Below are 21,467 nucleotides of genomic sequence, written 5' to 3' on the forward strand. Positions count from 1 at the left end.
TATGTATTGTCTACAGCTGCTTTCACACTACAACAGCAGAGTTGAGTATTTCAGCAGAGACTGTATGGCCCACAAAGCCTGAAATGTTTACTAGCTGACCCTTTACAGAAGAAGGTGGTGACCCCTGATTTCAATAATCAGCATTAACCTTCATTATTTTCTTTCTTCAGATACAGATTGAGAGGCACTTGAACACTTGCATAGGTGTTAAATCATATTTTTAATTCTCTGAGGAGCTAACTACTTAAATCCAGTAAAGTGAGCAGTTTTCTTATAATGTGAAATATAATCACATCAATGAATCTAGTCTGCAAATGAAGCTTTTTTTTTTTTGTTACCAGTTAGATATATAGATAGAAGACAAAGTAAGATAGATAGGAGGTTAAATAAGAAGTTAATTTTTCTTTCTATATTTTCTATCTGATTGGATTTAATCCTTCCAAAGCATTTTTCTCTTTTTATTGAGGACCAACTCTGACTTTAACTGTGTTTGGAAGTGTTTGGAGCCCTAAGCTTTATGAGAGTTCCTGCAATATAACCTATCATTGATCCTTAAGACTCTACCCGGAGACCAGGTGGCCAAGGAGCTACGTGGTCAAGGAACCTTTTCCCAAAATAAGTTTAAGGATTCCTTCAACTTGATTTCCTTTAGTTGGAGTCCTTTACCTCCCCTTCCCTCTTTTATTTTCCTGTTTTGTTTTTATATTAAGAATATATCTGGGGCTTCCCTGGTGGTGCAGTGGTTGAGAGTCCGCCTGCTGATGCAGGGGACACAGGTTCGTGCCCCGGTCCGGGAAGATCCCACGTGCCACGGAGCGGCTAGGCCCGTGAGCCATGGCCGCTGAGCCTGCATGTCCGGAGCCTGTGCTCCGCAACGGGAGAGGCCACAACAGTGAGAGGCCCGTGTACTGCAAAAAAAAAAAAAAAAAAAAGAATATATCCTGTTTTATTCTTTAATATCTAGGTAGTATTTTATCTTAGGTGATAGTATATCTCACTTGTTTTTCTCTTGTTAATGCTTTAATCCTTAAAACCATGTTGTTTTTTCTTTCTGTTTTCTTCTTTTTGCTTTTTTTCTCTGTTTCGTATTGGGGCTGGTATTTTAGTTTTTTACGCAAATTCTGAATCATATAATGGCTTTCCCTTGTATACACACAGTAATTTGCCTTTCTAGACAAACTTTCATTTAATGCTTTTTAGAAAGGGGAATTGTTTAGTTTTCCTTGTGGTGTAGAAAACACTAGTAGGTTATTTGAAGATTTTTCTGGAATTTAAATAGGAATGGTACAAACTGTAGTTACAGTACATTGAGCATAGTTAGAATTTTTTTTTAACCTTTACCACAGTCAAGATTTTAATAGCTATCTAACCTTCCCCATCTGCCTCTGGATCTTTCTTACAGTGTATCTGGGGTATAAGGATTCAGATCATTTATTGAATGAGTAGAGGCTAAAGGATTAGAGAAGAGAAAAATCTTGAAACCTTGAGGCTGATGATTTTTGTGTTTTAACTTGAAATTATATAATTGTGAATAGAATTAGGTTTTCCATTTATTTGCAAAGTCTCATGAGCATGGACCATTATTTTGAGCAATGTTTAACAGTATTTTTGAGAAGTTTTTTTTTAATTAGATTTTAAAATATTAAAATTATGTATGCTTTAAAATTTAATTTATTGTACCTACTCTCATTGTCTGCTAGTGAATATATTATACTTTAATATTGACACTAAGCTAGAACAGAGCTATAAAAACAACCATTTTTGGAAAGTTTCGCTTATTCTGCAGCGGGGCCTTTTCTGGCCACTTGTCATTGTAGTAAATCCCCCTTCTTGGCACTTAGGTTAATTGACTAACTGTGTGCTGCTACAGTGCAGCATAGCACAAGAAATACTGATTTCCAATCTAGCCTGTTATTGGAAGACTGTGAAGAAGCTTTTCTGAAAAACCCTGAAGGCAAACCACGATTAATTTATCATCGTTTGGAAGATGGGAAAGTCAGTTCTGACTCTGTCCAGCACCTGATTGATCAAGTTTCTAACCTGAACAAGACCAACAAAGCCAAGGTAAAATTCATAGGTTTTTTTTAAGAACCTATGCTTGGCAGAGAGAGGCGCTGGCGTGTTTGGGGAGAGGAAGGAAGCCAGCGGGGCTGGAGCAGAACGAGTGAGGGGACATAAGTAGGAGCGGTCATCGGGGCCGATGCTGAAGAACCTTGTTTTTTTTACTTAGAGTGAGGTGGGGAGCCATTGAAGGATTTAACCAAAGAGGAAGAATTGACTGTGTTGAGAATCGACTGTGGTTTGGAGGGAAGGTAGTGGGATAGGGCAGAGGTGGAGAGCTGTTGCCGTCATCCAAATGAGAGATGCTGGTGGCTTAGACCAGGGTGGTGGTAGAGGATGTGATAAAAAGCAGTAGGGGGCTTCCCGGGTGGCACACTGGTTGAGAGTCCGCCTGCTGATGCAGGGGACATGGGTTCGTCCCCCAGTCCGGGAAGATCCCACATGCCACGGAGCGGCTGGGCCCGTGAGCCATGGCCGCTGAGCCTGCGCGTCCGGAACCTGTGCTCCGCAACGGGAGAGGCCACAACAGTGAGAGGCCCGCGTACCGCAAAAAAAATAAAAAATAAAGCAGTAGGATTCTGGATAAATTTTGACAGAGCCAATAGATTTCCTAACAGATTAGTTGTGGACTATGAGAGAAAGAGAGGCATCAACAGCAATATGTGCCTCAAAAGTGTATGATCTGTAGTGGATAAATCAGAATCTCTACTGTGCTTTTTTCCCAAGCACAGAGTCCTTCTATCTATTATTGACCAAGGATTAGTGTAAGGAGGAGCCTTTTCATGGTAACCTTTCCTGAAAGCATTGGGAAAAGCCAAAAACTGATGATGAGTAGAAGGATTTGATCATCCCTAGATGCGTGGTAGGATATATTTTAGAATAGAGATTACAGGCTTTGCATTACTAACTTGGTAAATGTTTAATGTAAATGTTTATAGTAAATATTTATAGTTAGTGTTAAGAATACAATCAAAAACAACCCTAGGATTTTGACGAAGTTTCTGTTTCTCTATGCCTAGCCAGAAAATAAGATCAAATATGAATACAGGCATTTTTCTTGAGGCCAGCATAACATAGTGAAGAGTCTAAGACAAGAGTACATTTTTATTACAGTTAATCTCCAGAGCCATTTCATTCTTTGCTTGAATTATTTTAGTACCAGCCTAGTTCACTAGGTGCCACGACGAAAGATATTAATCTTTATCTTTTTTCTATTTATTCTATAAATATTGCTTTTAAAAATTAGTATACTAGAGGATGAATTTTTTTATATAGGAGTCAAATAAGATCCCTCTACTATGATTATAAATTTAAATGTAGCAAACTTCTTTGCTTTATTGGCATAAAGATGGATTTTGAAGGTTATGTGTATTGAATGGTACAGAATACATAAGATGAAATTAAAGTAGCTGTTTAACTCATGTGTGTGTGTCAATGTGTTGGCATGCATACGTGTGTATACACATGTGTACGTGTGTATATGTGTATATGTGTGTGTGTTTACAAAAAAAAACATGACCTTTATTCAGGACATCAAGAGAAGGGACACTCAGCAGAGTGATTAAAACAATAAAGGCTGGTGTTGGGCTTTTCCCAGCTTTGGAATGTTCATACCCACAAAGGTGAATTGATTAGCAAGGTATCCACAAGTTCTTACCTGAAGCAGAAGTGTGAGAATTCAGCCATTGGAATTTTCCTGAAAAAAGACCATTCCTTTCACCCTGGGCCAAGCCCCCCAGCCAGGCAGGGGAGGAACTGAGAGTGACAGTTGGGGCGGCGGTGGGGGGATTGCCTTGTCCTCTGTACCAGCTCCCCGACCTGTCCCCCAAGTGAAGGTCGTGGAGCTTCCCTCCGCCTTGGCACGTGGCTCCTCCCCCCACCACTCCTCTGGATCATTCCATAAGTAACCCACAGATTTGTTGAGCACCTACTGTGTGCCAGGCCCCAGCCCACAGGGGAAAGCAGAGGGGGTCCCATTGTCTCCCACAAATGAAAGGTTGGTTCCCTCTGACCACTACAACCTGGGACCCCAACCCTTCCATATTTCCTCAGGTTACCCTGGTTACCCTTCCGAAACAAACAGGGAGAAAGCAAGCACTATTCAGGGAGGGCTTTTATATGAACCTATGTGTTCAGGTTATAGGACAAGAAGAAAAAAATAAAAACTATTTCCCCCAAGGCTGTGAGCTGAAAAGAATCAAGCCAAACTTAGGAACATTTTCCACACTCTCTGCTCCACATGATAAAGTTTATTTCTGTTTGCGTCCAAGTGCTGGCAGGGACAGAGGCTCCATGGCCTCACTATGCACCGTGGGGTCGCAGACGCTGCTACCAGGGCCCCAGCACACACCATCCCACCTATCTGGTTCCTTAACAGGTTCCTGCTGTCACATGTCAAAATGGGCAGGTGTGTGCATCATCCAGACCAAAGTGGACTTTCCGTGGTGACACCAGGTTCTGGACAGAGTTTTGGTATCACCAACTCCAGTCACTTTCTCAGATGGACACATAAGCAAAACAGAAAGCATACTTTTTGTTTTATTTGCAACATTGTTCACACTAAATCCGTTGTGTGACCTTAGACGAGTTTTTTAACTTGCCTCAGTTTCCTCTTCTATGAAATGGAGAGAATAACAGTGCCTCCCTCGTAGGGTTGTGAGGGTAAATGAGCTAATATATGCAAAGTACTTAGAACAGTTCCTAACATATAAGCACTCTAAAAGTGTTTACCGCCCCCTCCTCCTCCTGTTAGTCTTGTTTTTTCTTGTTGTTAAACTTCTTTTTTTCCCCCCAGATCATTGATCACTCAGGAGATCCTGCAGAAGGAGTCTATAAAACCTATATTTACATAGAAAAGATTATTAAACAGGTAAATGTGCATTCCCTGTAAGATTTCTGCTCAAATATCTTAAGAGTGATTTCAATAAAATTGGGTTTTCCAGAGAAAATCCCGTATTTGGTTTTTTTTGAAAACAATACCGGGGTAAAGTGCCCTCTTTTCTGGCAAGAGTCCATCTGGTGGTGGTATTGTGTTATTCCCAGTACCATGTATCTGTATCTCTCAGTTGTCTCACAAACGATTTGATGTTTTAATATCCGTTAAGTATAAAATGGATTACAAAAGTGGTAGGTAAAAAGGAAGTATATGAGGGATAATGTTCACCCTATTCAACAGAGAGTCTCCTTAGATTCTGTGTGCACCTTGAGTTTTTGTATATTAGAAAAATCTGTCTTGAATTTTTCTACCACATTATCCCCCTAGCAATAGAGAGGGGTGAAAACACACCTCTAGGTGTCTGAGATCATGGATCACAGAGGTGTCTCAAACTGAAAGTTTCTATGATGTCTCAGTATTATCTTGAAACTTTATGTGAATTATATATTCTGCTTGATGTTTACCTGTCCTTTTTTACTATTAAAAATCATTTAAAATTATGTATCAGCAAAAATTCTAATAATGGTAAGAAAAAGAAAAATAATTCCCTATCTTCAAGTAAAATGGGCACCAGATGTTTAGCTTGTGTTTATCCTTACCTGCTGGCCCCTCCCTCAGGGTACCAGGGACCCTATTTGAGAAGTAAGGGATTAAATTGCTTTTTTAAATTAACTTGTGTTACAAGTATGCAGATTTGTTATCAGAGAAAAAGAGTGAGCCCCAAAATAAGATGAATTGAACAGAGTAAATGGCAGTAAGTGAAAATGGACATATTGACCAACTTTACCATTTGTAGGACAACATATTTTCAGTGATTAATATAAAGACTAGACATCATAGCAGAGATATTTGATATCAAGAAACCCCATCTTAGTAATTAAATGCTTGTAAAAATGTAAAGCAGCATATTTCTTAGACATTAGCACGGTCTTTAAAATTGTTCACCAGCCAGATATAACCAAAGATACTGTGTAACATTTTTCAGAAACCAGATTGCCTCTAACTTTATTTTTAATGAATGAGAGTGGTGTTTGTTTTTATTATTTTAATATTTCTTTACTTCTTTTCTTTATTTTTAAACTATTGCTTATTTTTATAGTTATAAATTGATCCCTGGAGGTACCATACAAAGGCCATAGGTTTGGGCTTGCCCTCCGAGGTAGGTGAGGGCCACGTTAGGCCTGTGTGCTGACAATACTGTACAAGGTCTTCACTTCCTTTGTTTGCTTTTGTGTGCTTGCTCTTGGTGTTCAGGACATCCTGGGCTTTGAAACTACAGACCTGGAAACTAAGGATTTGGGCAGTGAAGATTCTATTCCAGAAGAAGATGATTTTGGTGATGTTCTGTGGGACATACATGATGAACAAGAGCAAATGGAAGCTTTTCAGCAGGCTTCAAATTCAGCCCATGAGTTGGGATTTGAGAAAGTAAGCATTTGGAGTATTGTTCCAACAAAGATCAGTTACTGCTTAAAGGCTGTATCATAATTGTGGTTTCACCTAATTATAGTCAAGGTTGAGGATTGTGTTAGTATCTGCCCTCATGGCTTAAATATCCATGTTGAGACATGTGCTTAGGTTTGTATCATATGAAAGATGTGTGAGATTCAAATATACTTACGAATATCAAACATGTTTAGTTACAGATTAGGATTTATCAACTACATGTTTATTATGCTACCATTTGCAATTCACCAGACCAAGTTTAGGATACCTAGGAAACTTGATAAAAATAGGAAGGCTCTCTATTGTTCCAATTCTTGGAGGAATCAAAATATCAAACATTCAGAAAACAAAGCAGAGTAGTTAATGCAGTAGGCAGGTCAGTCCTTCAGCATCCTTAAACATCTAAGCAAATAAACAAAACTAGAAGTGCACAAAGAATCTGTGTTCAAGTTCAAAAATACTTAATAATATTTTAAAATTAATATAAGAACTAATATCTTGAAGAATATTACAGTAGCTGTCACAGCTGTATTTTTATAGGATTTTTAATGACTTTCATAATTTAGACTGTCAGTGTTTATGTCCTGGTTCCACCATTTCCTCACTATGGATTTTGATCAAGTTACTTAGCTCTAAACTTTGACTTTCTTGTCTGTAAAATGAGGATAATTAATAACACCTATCTCACATGGTTGTTTGGGGTTCTAAATCAGGTCATGCACATAAAGCACTTGGCACGGTACCTGGCATATGGTAAATGTTAAATTGTTGTCATTTTATAAGAGAGGAATTGCTATCACTATTTTATTATATAAATGAAGGACCTAAGGTCCAGATTATAGTTTGCCTAAGAGCATACAGGGTGTAGATTGCAGATGTGAGATTTTAACCTAGGTCTTCTGGCTCCAAATCCTATGCTTTCTTCTATGGCAAGGGGTCTTAATGTGGGAAACATGGGTCTATAAATGGGCTTTAGTTGGGACCACGAACTAAATTGTTAGGATTTACAAGGTCATAAATCAATTAAGCCCTTTTCTTCTTGAGAAGTATCATTTCTATGAGAAATATTTGAATTCCTGGGGAATATGATATGACAAACAGAAAAATTGATAGAAAAACTATACCAAGTAATTATTTGTTGTAGTTGCTGGAAATTTCTGCTACCCTAAAGCTCGCATAAACTACTTATTACACATTCTTTTGATTCCTCATCAGCTATCATTTAGACCACTGGTACACTTAATAAACATCCTAACCCCCAAGATGACTTTGGAAACTCCTTTATAACGACTGAGATATTTCAGTTTTCTGAGCATGTCCTTTTCAGCTCTGAACGAGGTTTTCCTATCTGGGGAAAGCCTAGGAAATAGGAGTTCTCAGACTTTGCATGGAACACATGCAGTTTCAGAAAGATCTCAGGTGTCCTAGCTTGGTTCTCAGTAGCATGTTGGGAGACTCCAAGGCCCCAGACAAGACCCTCTCTTGTTTCTCTGGAAACTGAGACAGGACAGGTGTTCTTCTGGACAGGTGTTCTTCTGACCAGGAGATGTAGGATGCCTGCTGGTGCCCTCAAGGCCACCTGTGGTACTTTCCATGGTTCAGGAACTTGGGGTAATGCAGTAGTCTCTCTGCAGCATTCTGCAGGACATCTGAATGGTGCAAAGCCCCATGGGGATCTGAAAGGTTGCCCCTCATCCATTAATACTATGGTAGGAGAAATTGGGGCCCATTCTTAGTTTTACTACTTTGGACATATTTAACCAGCCATAAAAATAAGCAGTTATGAGGGTGCTATTGATTAAAAGTAGATTTCATTTTTTCATGCAGCTTTTCTCCACTGATTTCAGAGGATAATCAGAAATTGACTCTATTTAGTGTTCTAAGAGGCATGTTCTTTTTCACAATTTAAATTCATTTTTATTTCTAGTATTACGAGCGCCTTAATGATCTAGTGGCAGCACCAGCACCAATTCCACCCCTTCTTGTATCTGGAGGACCAGGCTCTGGAAAGTCCCTTCTTTTATCAAAGTGGTATGATTCAGTGCAATTAAATTGTTATCGTTGTCATCATTTGAATTACTGAGCTCGTTCAACAAAATGAATTATTGGATGTCTACCTTGCTACAGGGCCTGTACTGAACATTAAAAAAGCAAAAAGAATAATATAACAGACTCATGCCCTGAGATATATACAATTTGAAAGTTAGAGAGAAGATACAGAATGAGAAAGGAATAGGAAATGTGAGCATTTGTGATTGTGTACATAAATTATGTAGGTCAGAGCTAAGGGAGTGGTCACTGTGGCATGGAGTTAGGTGAATTATAGAGGGCATGTGCCTTTATTTTCAATTACTGGCTTCATCGTAAAAGTTTCATTGGGATTTTAAATATTTGAAACAAGACAAAGACTGACTATTTAGAGTGGAATAAATCATAAAGAATATCAAAATAAAGGATAATCTTTACTATGAATGCAAACTAGTTCTTCAAATTATGGACTAAGGTTCATATAAGCTAATAAACTCTTAGTTTTATTTTAGTTCATCATATTATTGAAAAACAAGTGGTAAGACCATTTCCTTTCACTTATAGTTATTATTTACATTGAGGAGTTGGTGTATGTTGTTTCCTTTTTATTGCCCTGTTATTCAGAGTTATGTTTGGAAATACTATTTTTGTACTTAACAAAGAAACTTCCTTTTTCCTTTAATAACATACTTGTAATTAAAGGTTAATGCTCATTTTACTAATACTTTAACCTCAAATGTATAGTGTTTTGGTTTACGTTAGTAACACCAATTTGTAATTAAAATGAAGCTATAATTTTTAATGGTTTATTTAAAAGAATCTAAAAGTGGTGTAAAAATGGAAATTTCCCGTATTAATTCAAAATTGACTGACCATGTAATTACTAACAGGTAGCATTTGATGCTTAATGTATTGTGAATTCTTTTTTTGTTGACCGTAAAGGAGCTTCATCAGTCTTATAAAAGGTCTTTTTCTTTCAGGATTCAGTTACAACAGAAGAATTCCCCTAACACACTAATTCTTTCTCATTTTGTGGGGAGGCCCATGTCAACCAGCTCAGAGTCTTCCTTGATTATTAAACGACTGACTCTAAAGGTAGAAAAATACACCATCTTTTGGAGTTATCAGAAATTTTATTTAGATTCAGAAGTTGTCAGGCCTGAGTACCTGATGATAAACCAATTTTCAGTATTACACATTTGTTTTGGTTTTGCATAAGGTTAAAAATTATACTCAATGCAGCTGGGTCCTTTTGGTGACAATTTTGGTTTAAAATGCAGAGACAGAAATACTTCTCACCAGTTGTGATACAATGTAGCTACTTTAATTTGCATGTGTTCTCACCTTGTAGTTGATGCAGCATTCTTGGTCAGTATCTGCTCTGACATTGGATCCTGCTAAGCTTCTGGAAGAATTTCCACATTGGCTGGAAAAACTCTCTGCCCGTCATCAAGGCAGCATCATCATCATTATTGATTCTATAGATCAAATTCAGGTATGTTTTCACATTTTAACCTATTGATATACTCAGAAAGAGACAAAAATATTTGTAGTGACTATAGCAAACATTTAAATCATATGTTTGTGAGAAGAAAATGTTGATGTTGTTTCTTTTATTTCTGCTTAATTTCTAGAGAGGAAGCATGTAGATAAAATATATATATATATATATATATATATATATATATGCCAGTAGTTGCTAATATCTTATTGGGAAGGACAAACTGTATTTTCACAATTAGCAAATATTGTTCATTTTGACATGGTTTTAGGGCCTTGACATTTCCTTACATGCCCAGAATTCAGATCAGTGATAGTAGTGTTTTGCCACTTGTTCTTCTAATATTCTGAGATAAATTATCCAAAAAATAAGATTTTATCCTTAATAATAATGAGAAATTTAATGAGAATTTCAGTTTACTTGGGGATCTGTTATTGGGTTGCTTTTGAAATATTTTGAATTAATAGATGGAATTTTGTTTTTATATTTTTAAGCAAGTTGAAAAACACATGAAATGGCTGATAGATCCACTGCCAGTGAATGTAAGAGTAATTGTTTCTGTGAATGTGGAAACATGCCCTCCAGCATGGAGGTAAGTGCTAAATTTAATTCTTTCAGATTACATGAACTTTTTAAAGTATAAACAAAGAAAGGTTTTTGATATGTGTATTTCTCATATTTTTCATATGATGTCAGTGAGGATGGGGAGAAGTGGACAAATTCAAGAAAAGGATGCAATCTATAGGATTTGGTGGGAGGTTAGATCAGAGATGTGAGAAAGAAAGCTAGGATAGCTCCCAGGTTTCTGGCTTGAGAAATTAAGTAAACTATGGTTCCATGAACTGAGATGGGAAACACAAAGGATGGGCAGGTTTGTGGAGCAAAGGTCATGACTTTTGTCTTTGGACATGGTTTGTTTGAGTTGCCGATTGTAGCTCCAATTGGTGATGTCTAGTAGGCAGTTAAATTTATGGGTGAGGAAAACGGGGAAGGCCGGGCTAGGAAAAATAGACCAGAGACCTGTGGTCCTGAAATGTAAGCTCACCTTAACAGTCCTCAAAAAGGGATGCAGTGGTTGAGTTCTGTAAGGCAGTGTTTCTTGACCTATTTTTGCCTCTCCACCCTAGGAGCCCGTTAGTGATTTTCTTCCTAATCACCTACCAAGAAGTGTTAATACCATACATATATCATATATCAGTTCATGAATATAAATAAATATGTGTGTATATTTCTGCTTTATGCATAAAGAGAGTAAGATTTCCCCTCCCCAACAAACAATTTTCACCACGCCATTGAGAATGGATGTTGTAGGGTGTAAATTCTAATTGGATTACAAGTAATCTGTGGACGAAGACTGTCTGACACTATTCCTCACAGACACTAATACCTGTGTTGTTTTACTGATGGTATAGAACTGGAAATGTTATACACTTCGTGTATAAGCTATTTATAACAGTGTTTGTTGTGATTAATTGCTAAAAAATGAAATACTATTAATATGATTAACAGAGATTAATTTTGTTTATTTTATGAAGGCAGTATAAAAATTTAATTCTTGTAATGGACTTTGATTAGTCTTGTGGGTAGATTACAGCTTTGTTGTATTATTAAAAGAGAATTTCATTTTTCTTTTCTTTAAATAAAAGGTTGTGGCCTACACTTCATCTTGACCCTTTAAATCCTAAAGATGCAAAATCTATTATAATCGCAGAATGCCACTCTGTAGACATTAAACTGAGTAAAGAGCAGGTAAGTATTTTTAATTTTGCTGCTTTCTTTTACTCTCTATAGCTTTCCTTATAAAAACACCTTATATGAGACTTAAAATTCAATTTAGTACTCTATATGGTTCTAAGGAAAATTGGAACTTAGTAATAATTACTTTCTTAAATGCATTTACTCTTAAACTAATAACAGATATAGAAGAAGCAATAAAAAAAACTTTGGTCTTAAAGTTTACTATATTATATTAAGCAGTATTTTAAAAGCAAAAAAGCATTTGCATGTTGATGGCATCTGTGGTCCAGTACCACACGGCAGTGATGCCGCTGATGAGGTGGCAGGAACCGTGTTATTTCTGCAGGGATATTTGTTGATGGCTTGGTTGTAAAGACCGCTTAATTCCAGGGTGGTTTTGTATTTCTGTTTTGTTTTTTGGTAAACTGGTGCAGGAGAAGAAGCTAGAACGACACTGTCGTTCTGCTACAACCTGCAATGCCCTTTATGTCACTCTTTTCGGCAAAATGATTGCGTGGTAAGTGGTGGTTATTTTATGTCATCTTCAGCATGTTTGTGTTTGCTGCAGAACGCTTCTTCACCGTGTGAAACTGAAAACTGATCATTATGACAATCTCTTGGGCCACTAAGATTCTGTGTATTCTAACAGTGATACTAACAACCATGAGAATGTGACTTACGACTGAAGATTGCTGCTAGTCCTTGAATATCAGAACTTGTTGGATATATCTGTCTGGTTTTCATCACAATAACCTTCTCCTGACTGGAGGTTGCAAAAGAAGGCCATCTTTGGCCTCAATTTGGGGCCTACCCAGGAGTGCTCATTGTCGCCTCCTTGAGGCCCGTAGCTTTGAGAAAGTGAGGAGACAACTAAGGCATAAAAATGTTATTTCAGGTGTCTTTCACTATCAGTAGGTAGGTATGTAGGTAGGAATTTTTAATTGTCTCTGTTCCCACGTCCTGATAAACCTTTCATCTTACAATTGGTCTTCTATTTTAGAAATCCATTCATAATTTGCCTTTAGATAAGCAGTAGAGAGTTTTACTACTTTTACTTCTTCAGTACAGCCTCACCTACTCTGTCTGTTCGCAACCAGAGGTAAAAAGATCAACACTTGTTTTGGTATTCATCACAGTAGGTTGTAATCCTAGCACAACTCATATTCTAGACACTAAATCTAGTACTCTTGTCTCTTAATTCCACATTCTCACCTGAAGCACCAAATTGAAACGAAAAAAATCTTCTGAAACTTTGAATTGTCCATGATATTTGATATTTTCGCTGTCCCCAGAGTTGTGGCGGTACATCTGTGAACATCAGTGGCTTGCATAAGTACAGTTCAAGAGTCATGCATTTCCTAATAGTTATTGAAATTATCTCTTTTAAGAGGGACTATGGAACCATTTTTTTGTTTTTTCCCTATTCTTTGCATATCTTTGTATTTAAAAAGGAAACTACTGGTAAATATTGTGTAATATTTTAAAACAAACCCCATTTACTGATTTTCTTTAGCCTGATGTTTTCCAAATTCTGGTTCTATTTTTTTTAATTTAATTTGCATGGCTAACTAATAATACTTATTTATAATTATTTTCCTGCTTCCTGTATGTAGGCAGCATGCCTCTAGGTGATAAGAACCATGTCTTACTCATTTTTATGTTCCATAATGTATAGTAATTACTTGATACATAGTTAAGTCCCAGCATATGTTTATTGAATTGAATTAAATGGTAATACACTAAAATAACTGTGATGACTCTAGCAGCCCCATAAAACTAATGTTTTCCTGTGTCGTGTTTTACTGAATTCCTGTTGTTATCAGTTAAACAGTACAAAACATAGAGTTAAAATAGAGCACTGTTTTTATTTACCCCAAGTTTTTCACAGATGTTGGCAGACTGTAAGAAATTAAATCTGTTCTCAATTCCAACAGTGCTGGGAGAGCAGGCAATTTAGATAAAATCCTTCTTCAGTGTTTCCAGTGTCAAGATACTGTTTCATTATATAGACTTGTTCTTCGATCTATCCAAGAGTCCATGACAAATGATACGGATAAAGAGCTAATGAAACAGGTAAAGTGTAATAAACTTATAAAGTGAAGATTATTTTGCCTTGTTTGTATTTGTGTGTGAATTGAAGTAAACAGTAAATCCGTGTAATGCTAAATATGTTTCGAGCATATACTATACCCACTACCATAGTGTGCTGTGGCCAGAAGTGATATCTCGGGGAATTTGCATTTTCCTGATTATCATGGAGAGTTTTCATCTTTTCATGCTTCTTGGTTATTCTTGTTTCCTCTTAGGTGAATTGCTTGTTCAAGTCCTTTACCCATTTTTTAACGGAGTTGACTTTTTCTTGTTGATCTGTTAGGAGTTTTTAAATGTTCTACATATTGAATACAAATCCTTTGTTATAGAGTTTGCAACTCAGTGTCTTTTTCCTGTTCTTGTCTTTTAACTTTATGGCGTCATTATACAAAGTTTTATTTTAATGAAGTCAGATTTATCAACAGTTTCTTTCATGGCTTATGCCTGTTGTATCTTATTTTTTTTAATCCTTTGCTATCATAAAAGTATTCTTATATTTTTTTCCCTTCAAAATATTTTATAATTTTGTTCTTCATGTGTGAGTCCTTAACTCATATGATATATTTTTATTTATTGTGTGAGGAAGGAATCTACTTCTTTTTTTTTTTTTTTTTTTAGCTACATGACTTGCGGGATCTTAATTCCCTGACCAGGGATTGAACCTGGGCCACGACAGGGAATTCCCAGGAAGCTACTTCTCAGTCTTTTAAAATACAGCTAGTTAATTGTTCATTGTACTTAATACATCTTTTCTACTGATTTGGAATGCCATCTGTCAAATATCAAGCTCACATATAAACAAGAGTCTGTTTCTAGGCTCTTCTGTTCCAATTTACTATTCCTTGTCAATACCACTGTCTTAACTATTAGAACTTTAAAGTAAGCTTTGATATTTGGTTAGGCAAACCCCCTCTTAATATTTTCCATAGTTGTCTTGGCTAATTTCCCACATGTATTTTTAGAATTGGCTCAGCAAGTGCCATGGAAACTCAATATGCAATTTTTTTTTTTTACATCTTTATTGGAGTATAATTGCTTTACAATGGTGTGCTAGTTTCTGCTTTATAACAAAGTGAATCAGTTATACATATACATATGTTCCCATATCTCTTCCCTCTTACGTCTCCCTCCCTCCCACCCTCCCTATCCCATCCCTCTAGGTGGTCACAAAGCACCAAGCTGATCTCCCTGTGCTATACAGCTGCTTCCCACTAGCTATCTGTTTTACGTTTGGTAGTGTATATATGTCCAGGCCACTCTCTCGCTTTGTCACAGCTTACCCTTCCCCCTCCCCATATCGTCAAGTCCATTCTCTAGTAGGTCTGTGTCTTTATTCCTGTCAATATGCAATTTTAATTGTAGTTGGGTTGGATTTAGAGGCTAAGTTGGGGGAAATTATCATATAAGTCTTCTCCTTCATGGAAAGCTAAATAGCTCTCCATTTATTTAGTCATCTTCTTGAATGATGATTATCAATAACATTTTATCTTCTTCCCCATAAAAGTCTTAAACATCTTCTGTTAAAATTTGTTTCTAAGGACTTTATAGTTAAAATAACATTTTAAAATTGTTTGTTTCTGGTTATTCAATTTAATTTTTGGAAATTTACTAGCAACCTTGCAGAACTCTTATAGTTTTAACCTGGATCCATTTTTATGTCTATTTCTCAGGTTGGGGGTTCCCCTGGGTTTGACTTTTCATTCTGCCTCTAAGCCCACAGTCTTCTGTCTGTTCGCTGTTTCCCTCAGGCACTCCATCACTAAGGGGACAGCCTTTGAAAGGTCCCTGTGTTGGCAAGCATTCTATCATAGTTCCAGCTCCTTGCTTCACAGAGCTTAAAGGCTCCCCGTCCATCCTGACGGTGGGTGTGAAAACCCAAGCTAAGTTAAGAGACTGTTGCTTATCCTCTCTCCTCACTTCACCCAGGGACAGCAGCTCCAGCACTTAGCCCTCTAATTTTCAGTTTCCTATTTATTTGGGATACTTGGGGGATTTCCCTTTCTTTTCTGCAGGTTCAGTTGTGCTTTTGGAAATGTTTTGTTACATGTTATCTGACATTAACAGGCATTTGTAGTAGGAGGACTGTTTTCTTCCACCATCTTCCCAGAATCAGAACTCTGTCATTAGTTTTAATCATACATTTCCTGCAGTTTTAATTTTCACTAAACTTTTTCTATATGTGTGTTATCTTTGGTGTGCTAGACTTTAATATGTACACTATCTTATTAGTGCCTTTTGGAAAGTGTGTTTTATTTTAAGAAATCTGTTTCTTAGTTTATTAAATCACTTGAATGATAAATTCAAATAAGTTAAAAAGTTTAAAAGAATTGTGGAAATTTTAATGGCTGTTAGTTACTAATAGAAGTGCTTTATAATCATTGTTAATTCTTTTTTCTCCCTAGATTCTCTGCCTTGTAAATGTTAGTCACAATGGTGTGAGTGAATCAGAATTGATGGAATTCTATCCTGAGCTATCCTGGGCTGTCTTGACCTCCCTTATTCACAGTTTACACAAAATGTGTTTGTTGACTTATGGTTGTGGTTTGCTCAAGTTTCAACATCTACAGGTAAATGTTATCTTAATAAGGTTTTTTCACTTATTGAAATGTCCACATATCATCGCATATGTATTATGCTATATAATACCACATCATTTCAAATATTTCAATTACAAGACAAAATTGAAATCTCAAATTTGGCATTACAAAAATTTTTTCCAGTGATTTTAGGTTAGATACCAAATTTGGCTAATATTATTCCTATGAAGTAAGTACCTTTGTGAAATGGCTATTACTTTAAAAGGTAGTTTTTTCAATTTTATATTTCATTGAATTGCTGGTATATTATATATGTTTTAAGAACTTGGGCTCTGTAAGTCACTCTGCCTCAATACACAGCCCAGCTCTTCACAGCTTAATGTAACCTTGGGCAAGTTCTCTGAGCCTTGGGCAGATGTTTGCAGCTTACCTCAGGGGTTGTAAAGATAATTAATTGAGGTGGTAAATAATTAATTGATCCTGGTAAGGTCCTAGACATGATGTCTAGCACATAGTAAATAATGACTAATATAACTTTTTTTTTTTTCCATATTCTAGTTTGCATCTGCTGATACCAAACTCCTGATCCTTCCCTCTCCCCACACCCTTCCCTTTGGAAACCACAAATCTGTTTTCTGTGTCTGTGAATCTGTTTCTGTTTCACAGATATGTTCATTTTTGTCATATTTTAGATTCCACATACAGTATTTGTCTTTCTCTTTCTGACTTACTTCACTTAGTATGATAATCACTAGGTCCATCCATGCTGCAAATGGCATTATTTCATTCTTTTTCATGAATGTCCATCTGTCAATGGACATTTAGATTTTTTCCATGTCTTGGCTATTGTAAATAGTGCTATTGTGAACATAGGGGTGTATATATCTTTTTGAATTATAGTTTTGTCTAGAAATATGCCTAGGAGTGAGATTGCTGGATCATATGATAATTCTATTTTCAGTTTTTTAAGGAACCTCCATACTATTTTCTATAGTAGCTGCACCAACTTACATCCTCACCAACAGTGTAGGAGGGTTCCCTTTTCTCCACACCCTCCCCAGCATTTGTTATTTGTAGACTTTTTAATGACGGCCATCTGACTCGTGTGCGGTGGTACCTCATTGTAGTTTGATTTGCATTTCTCTCATAATTAACGATGATGAGATAATTTCACGTGCCTATTGGCTATCTGTATGTCTTCTTTGGAGAAATGTCTATTTAGGTCTTCCACCCATTTTTTGATTCTGTTGCTTTTTTGTTATTGAGTTGTATGAGCTGTTTGTATATTTTGGAAATTAAGCCCTTGTTGGTCGCATCATTGGCAAATATTTTCTCCCAGTCTATAGGTTGTCTTTTTGGTTTTTTTATGGTTTTCTTTGCTGTACAGAAGCTTATAAGTTTGATTAGGTCCTGTTTGTGTATTTTTGCTTTTATTTCTATTGCCTTGGGAGACTGACTTAAGAAAACATTGGTACGATTTATGTCAGAGAATGTCTTGCCTATGTTCTCTTCCAGGAGTTTTATGGTACCATGTCTTTTATATTTAAATCTTTAAGCCATTTTGAGTTTATTTTTGTGTATGGTGTGAGGGTGTGTTCTAACTTCACTGACTTACATGTGGCTGTCCAACTTTTACAACACAACTTGCTGAAGAGACTGTCTTTTCCCCATTGTATGTTCTTGCCTCCTTTGTTGAAGATTAATTGACAGTGGGTGTCTGGGTTTATTTCTGGGCTCTCTATTCTGTTCCAATGATCCATATGTCTGTTTTTGTGCCAATACCATGTTTTTGATTGCTATAGCTTTGTAGTATTGTCTGATGTCTGGGAGGGTTTGTTCTTTTTCCTAAGAATTGCTTTGGCAATTCTGGGTCTTTTATGGTTCCATATACATTTTAGGATTACTTGTTCTAGTTCTTTGAAAAATGTCATGGGTAATTTGATTAGGATCACATTAAATCTGTAGATTGCTTTTGGTAGTATGGCCATTTTAACAATATTAATTCTTCCAATCCAAGAGCATGGGATATCTTTGCATTTCTTTGAATCATCTTCAGTTTCCTTTATTAATGTTTTGTAGTTCTCAGCATAAAAGTCTTTCACCTCCTGGGTCAGGGTTATTCCTCCATTTTTTTTTTTTTTGGATGTGATTTTAAAAGGGATTGTTTTGTTTTTTTTACATTCCCTTTCTGGTGTTTCATTATTAGTATAAAGAAATGCAATGGATTTCTGTATGTTAATCTTGTATCCTGCTACCTTACTGAATTTGTTCATCAGTTCTAATAGTTTTTGTGTGGAGTCTTTAAGGTTTTCTATATATAGTATCATGTCATCTGCATATAATGACAATTTTAACTCTTCCCTACCAATTTGAATACTTTTACTTTTTTTCTTGTCTGACTTCTGTGGCTAGGACTTCCAATACTATGTTGAAGAGAAGTGGTGAGAGTGGTCACCCTTGTCTTCTTCCAGATTTTAGCGGGAAAGTGTTTATCTTTTCACCATTGAGTATTATATTGGCTGTTGGTTTGTCATAAATAACTTTTATTATGTTGAAATATGTTCCCTCTATACCCACTTTGGTAAGAGTTTTTATCATGATTGGATATTGAATTTTCTCAAATGCTTTTTCTGCATCTATTAAGATGATCATGTGATGTTTGTCTTTCTTTTGTTGATGTGGTGTATCATATTGATTGATTTGCGTATGTTGAACCATCCTTGTGACCCTGGGATGAATCCAACTTGATTGTGGTATATGATCTTTTTTATGTGTTGTTGGATTCAGTTTGTTAACATTTTTGTTGAGAATTTTTGCATCTATATTCATCAAAGATATTGACCTGTAATTTTCTTTTTTAGTAGTGTCTTTGTCTGGTTTTCGTATCAGGGTGATGGTGGCTTCACAGAGTGTTTTTGGGAGTGTTCCTTCCTCTTCAGTCTTTTAGAAGAGTTTGAGAAGGATTGGTATAAGTTCTTCCTTGTACATTCAGTAGAATTCCCCTGTGAAGCCATCTGACCCAGGACTTTTGTTTGTAGGGAGTTTTTAAATTACGGATTCTATTTCACTTCTAGTTATCAGTCTGTTCAAGTTACCTATTTCTTCTTGATTCAGTTTTAATGGGTTGTATGTTTCTAGAAAGTTGTCCATTTCTTCTAGGTTGTTGAATTTGTGGTAATTGTTCATAGTATTCTCTTACGGCCTTGCACCAAAAAATATTAAACCCACACAGCCTACTCAGGGATGCTGCCATGTAAAAATAGCCCTCCAAGACCACAGTAGAAAATTGTTTCTCCTAAACTCATAGAGCAAGAGAAATATAAGTAAAATGAATCAGAGGAACCACTCCCAATTAAAAGATCAAGAGAATTCCTCTTAAAGAACAAACAACGAAACAGACCTCTTCAGTCTAATAGACACTGAGTTCAAAAAAGAGGTAATGAAAATACTGAAGGAATTAAGAAGGACTATTGATAGAAATACAGATTACTGTAAAAAGGAACTAGAAACTATAAGGAAGAGCCAAGAAAAATTAGAAAATTCACTTGCTGAAATCAAAACTGAGCTTAAGACAATGAATAGCAGAATGAATAATGCAGAAGAATGAATAAGTGATCTGGAAGATAGAATAATGGAAATCACCCTATCAGAACAGCAGACAGAAAGACAAATGAAAAAAAAAATGAAAGCAATATAAGAGACCTATGGGATAATACAAAGCATGCCAATCTATGCATAATAGGGATCCCAGAAGTAGAAGAAAGAGAAAAGGGGATTGAAAATGTATTTGAAGAAATTATGGCTGAAAACTTCCCAAACCTAAAGAAGGAAACAGATATCCAGGTTCAGGAAGCACAGAGGGTCCCAAACAAGATAAACCCAAACAGACCTACACCAAGACATATTATAATAAAAATGGCAAAAGTTAAACATAAAGAGAGGATTCTAAAGGCAGCAAGAGAAAAACAAAGAGTTGATTACAAGGCAACCCCCATAAGGCTATCAGCTGATTTCTCTACAGGAGTGTTGCAAGCCAGAAGGGAGTGACAAGATATATTCAAAGTTCTGAAAGGGAAAAACCTGCAACCTAGGAAATTCCACCCACCAAGATTATCATTTAGAATAGAAGGAGAGATAAAAATTTTTCAGCCAAGCAAAAATTAAACCTATACTAAAGGAAATATTGAAAGATCTTATCTAAATAGAAAAGAAGTAAGAATCTAGGGAAGAGAAAACCACAATTGGAAAGTAAATCACTTAAATAAGCCAGTACACAGATTAAAAAAAACAATTTCACAGAATCACACATGAACCACAACAAACAGCAAAAGGACAAACGTGAAGATGTAAAAAAGGACATCAAAATCATAAAACATGGGAGAAGAGCATAAGAAAATGTAGATTTTTTTTTCTAGAATGTGTTTGAGCCTATGTAACTACCAGTGTAAGGCAAGTAGATATAGGAAGGGGTTAACATACTTGAAAAACAGGGCAACCATAAATCAAAAACATACAGTAGACTCACAAAAACCAAAAAGAAGAGAACTTAAGCATAATACAAAAGAAAATCATCAAACCATGAAAGGAAAAAGAAAAAGAAAGGGACAAAGAAGAAATATAAAATCAATGGGAAAACAAGGTTTAAAATGGCAATAAATACATATCTATCAATAATTACTTCAGCTGTCAATGGACTAGATGCTCCAGTCAAAAGACACAGTGGCAGTTTGGAGAAAAAAACAAGAGCTGACAATATGCTGCCTACAAGAGACCCATTTTAGGGCAAAGGACACACATAGATTGAAAATGAGGGGATGGAAAAAGATATTTCATGCAAATGGAAATGACAAGAAAGTGGGGTTGCAATACTCATATCAGACAAAATAGACTTTAAAACAAAGGCTATAAAGAAAGATAAAGAAGGACACTATATAATGATATAAGGATCAATACAAGGAGAGGATATTACACTCATCAACATATATGCACCCAATATAGGAGCACCCAGATACATAAAATAAATACTAACAGACATAACAGGAGAAATTGATGGGAATACAATAATGGTTGGAGATTTTAATACCCTACTCTCATCAATGGACAGATCTTTGAGACAGAAAATCAATAAGGC

At 36.2% G+C, this 21,467-nt stretch overlaps 1 protein-coding gene across 1 annotated transcript in view; it reads left to right on the forward strand.

Annotated features, from left to right (window-relative positions):
- The window catches only part of NPHP3 (nephrocystin 3), a gene marked incomplete at its 5' end in the record, with an annotated part of 52,342 nt that overhangs the window by 8,609 nt on the left and 22,266 nt on the right, over positions 1-21,467 (forward strand). Inside the window, 11 exons of the mRNA XM_082654815.1 lie at positions 1,908-2,064; positions 4,856-4,930; positions 6,251-6,424; positions 8,370-8,473; positions 9,451-9,565; positions 9,822-9,965; positions 10,466-10,563; positions 11,618-11,720; positions 12,143-12,225; positions 13,643-13,781; positions 16,202-16,366. Of these exons, the coding sequence (XP_082510941.1) occupies positions 1,908-2,064; positions 4,856-4,930; positions 6,251-6,424; positions 8,370-8,473; positions 9,451-9,565; positions 9,822-9,965; positions 10,466-10,563; positions 11,618-11,720; positions 12,143-12,225; positions 13,643-13,781; positions 16,202-16,366 (1,357 nt within the window). The remainder of the gene's footprint in view (positions 1-1,907; positions 2,065-4,855; positions 4,931-6,250; positions 6,425-8,369; positions 8,474-9,450; positions 9,566-9,821; positions 9,966-10,465; positions 10,564-11,617; positions 11,721-12,142; positions 12,226-13,642; positions 13,782-16,201; positions 16,367-21,467) is intronic.

The sequence above is a fragment of the Grampus griseus genome (assembly GCF_964374135.1).
Source record: "Grampus griseus genome assembly, chromosome: 5".
NCBI lineage: Eukaryota > Metazoa > Chordata > Mammalia > Artiodactyla > Delphinidae > Grampus > Grampus griseus.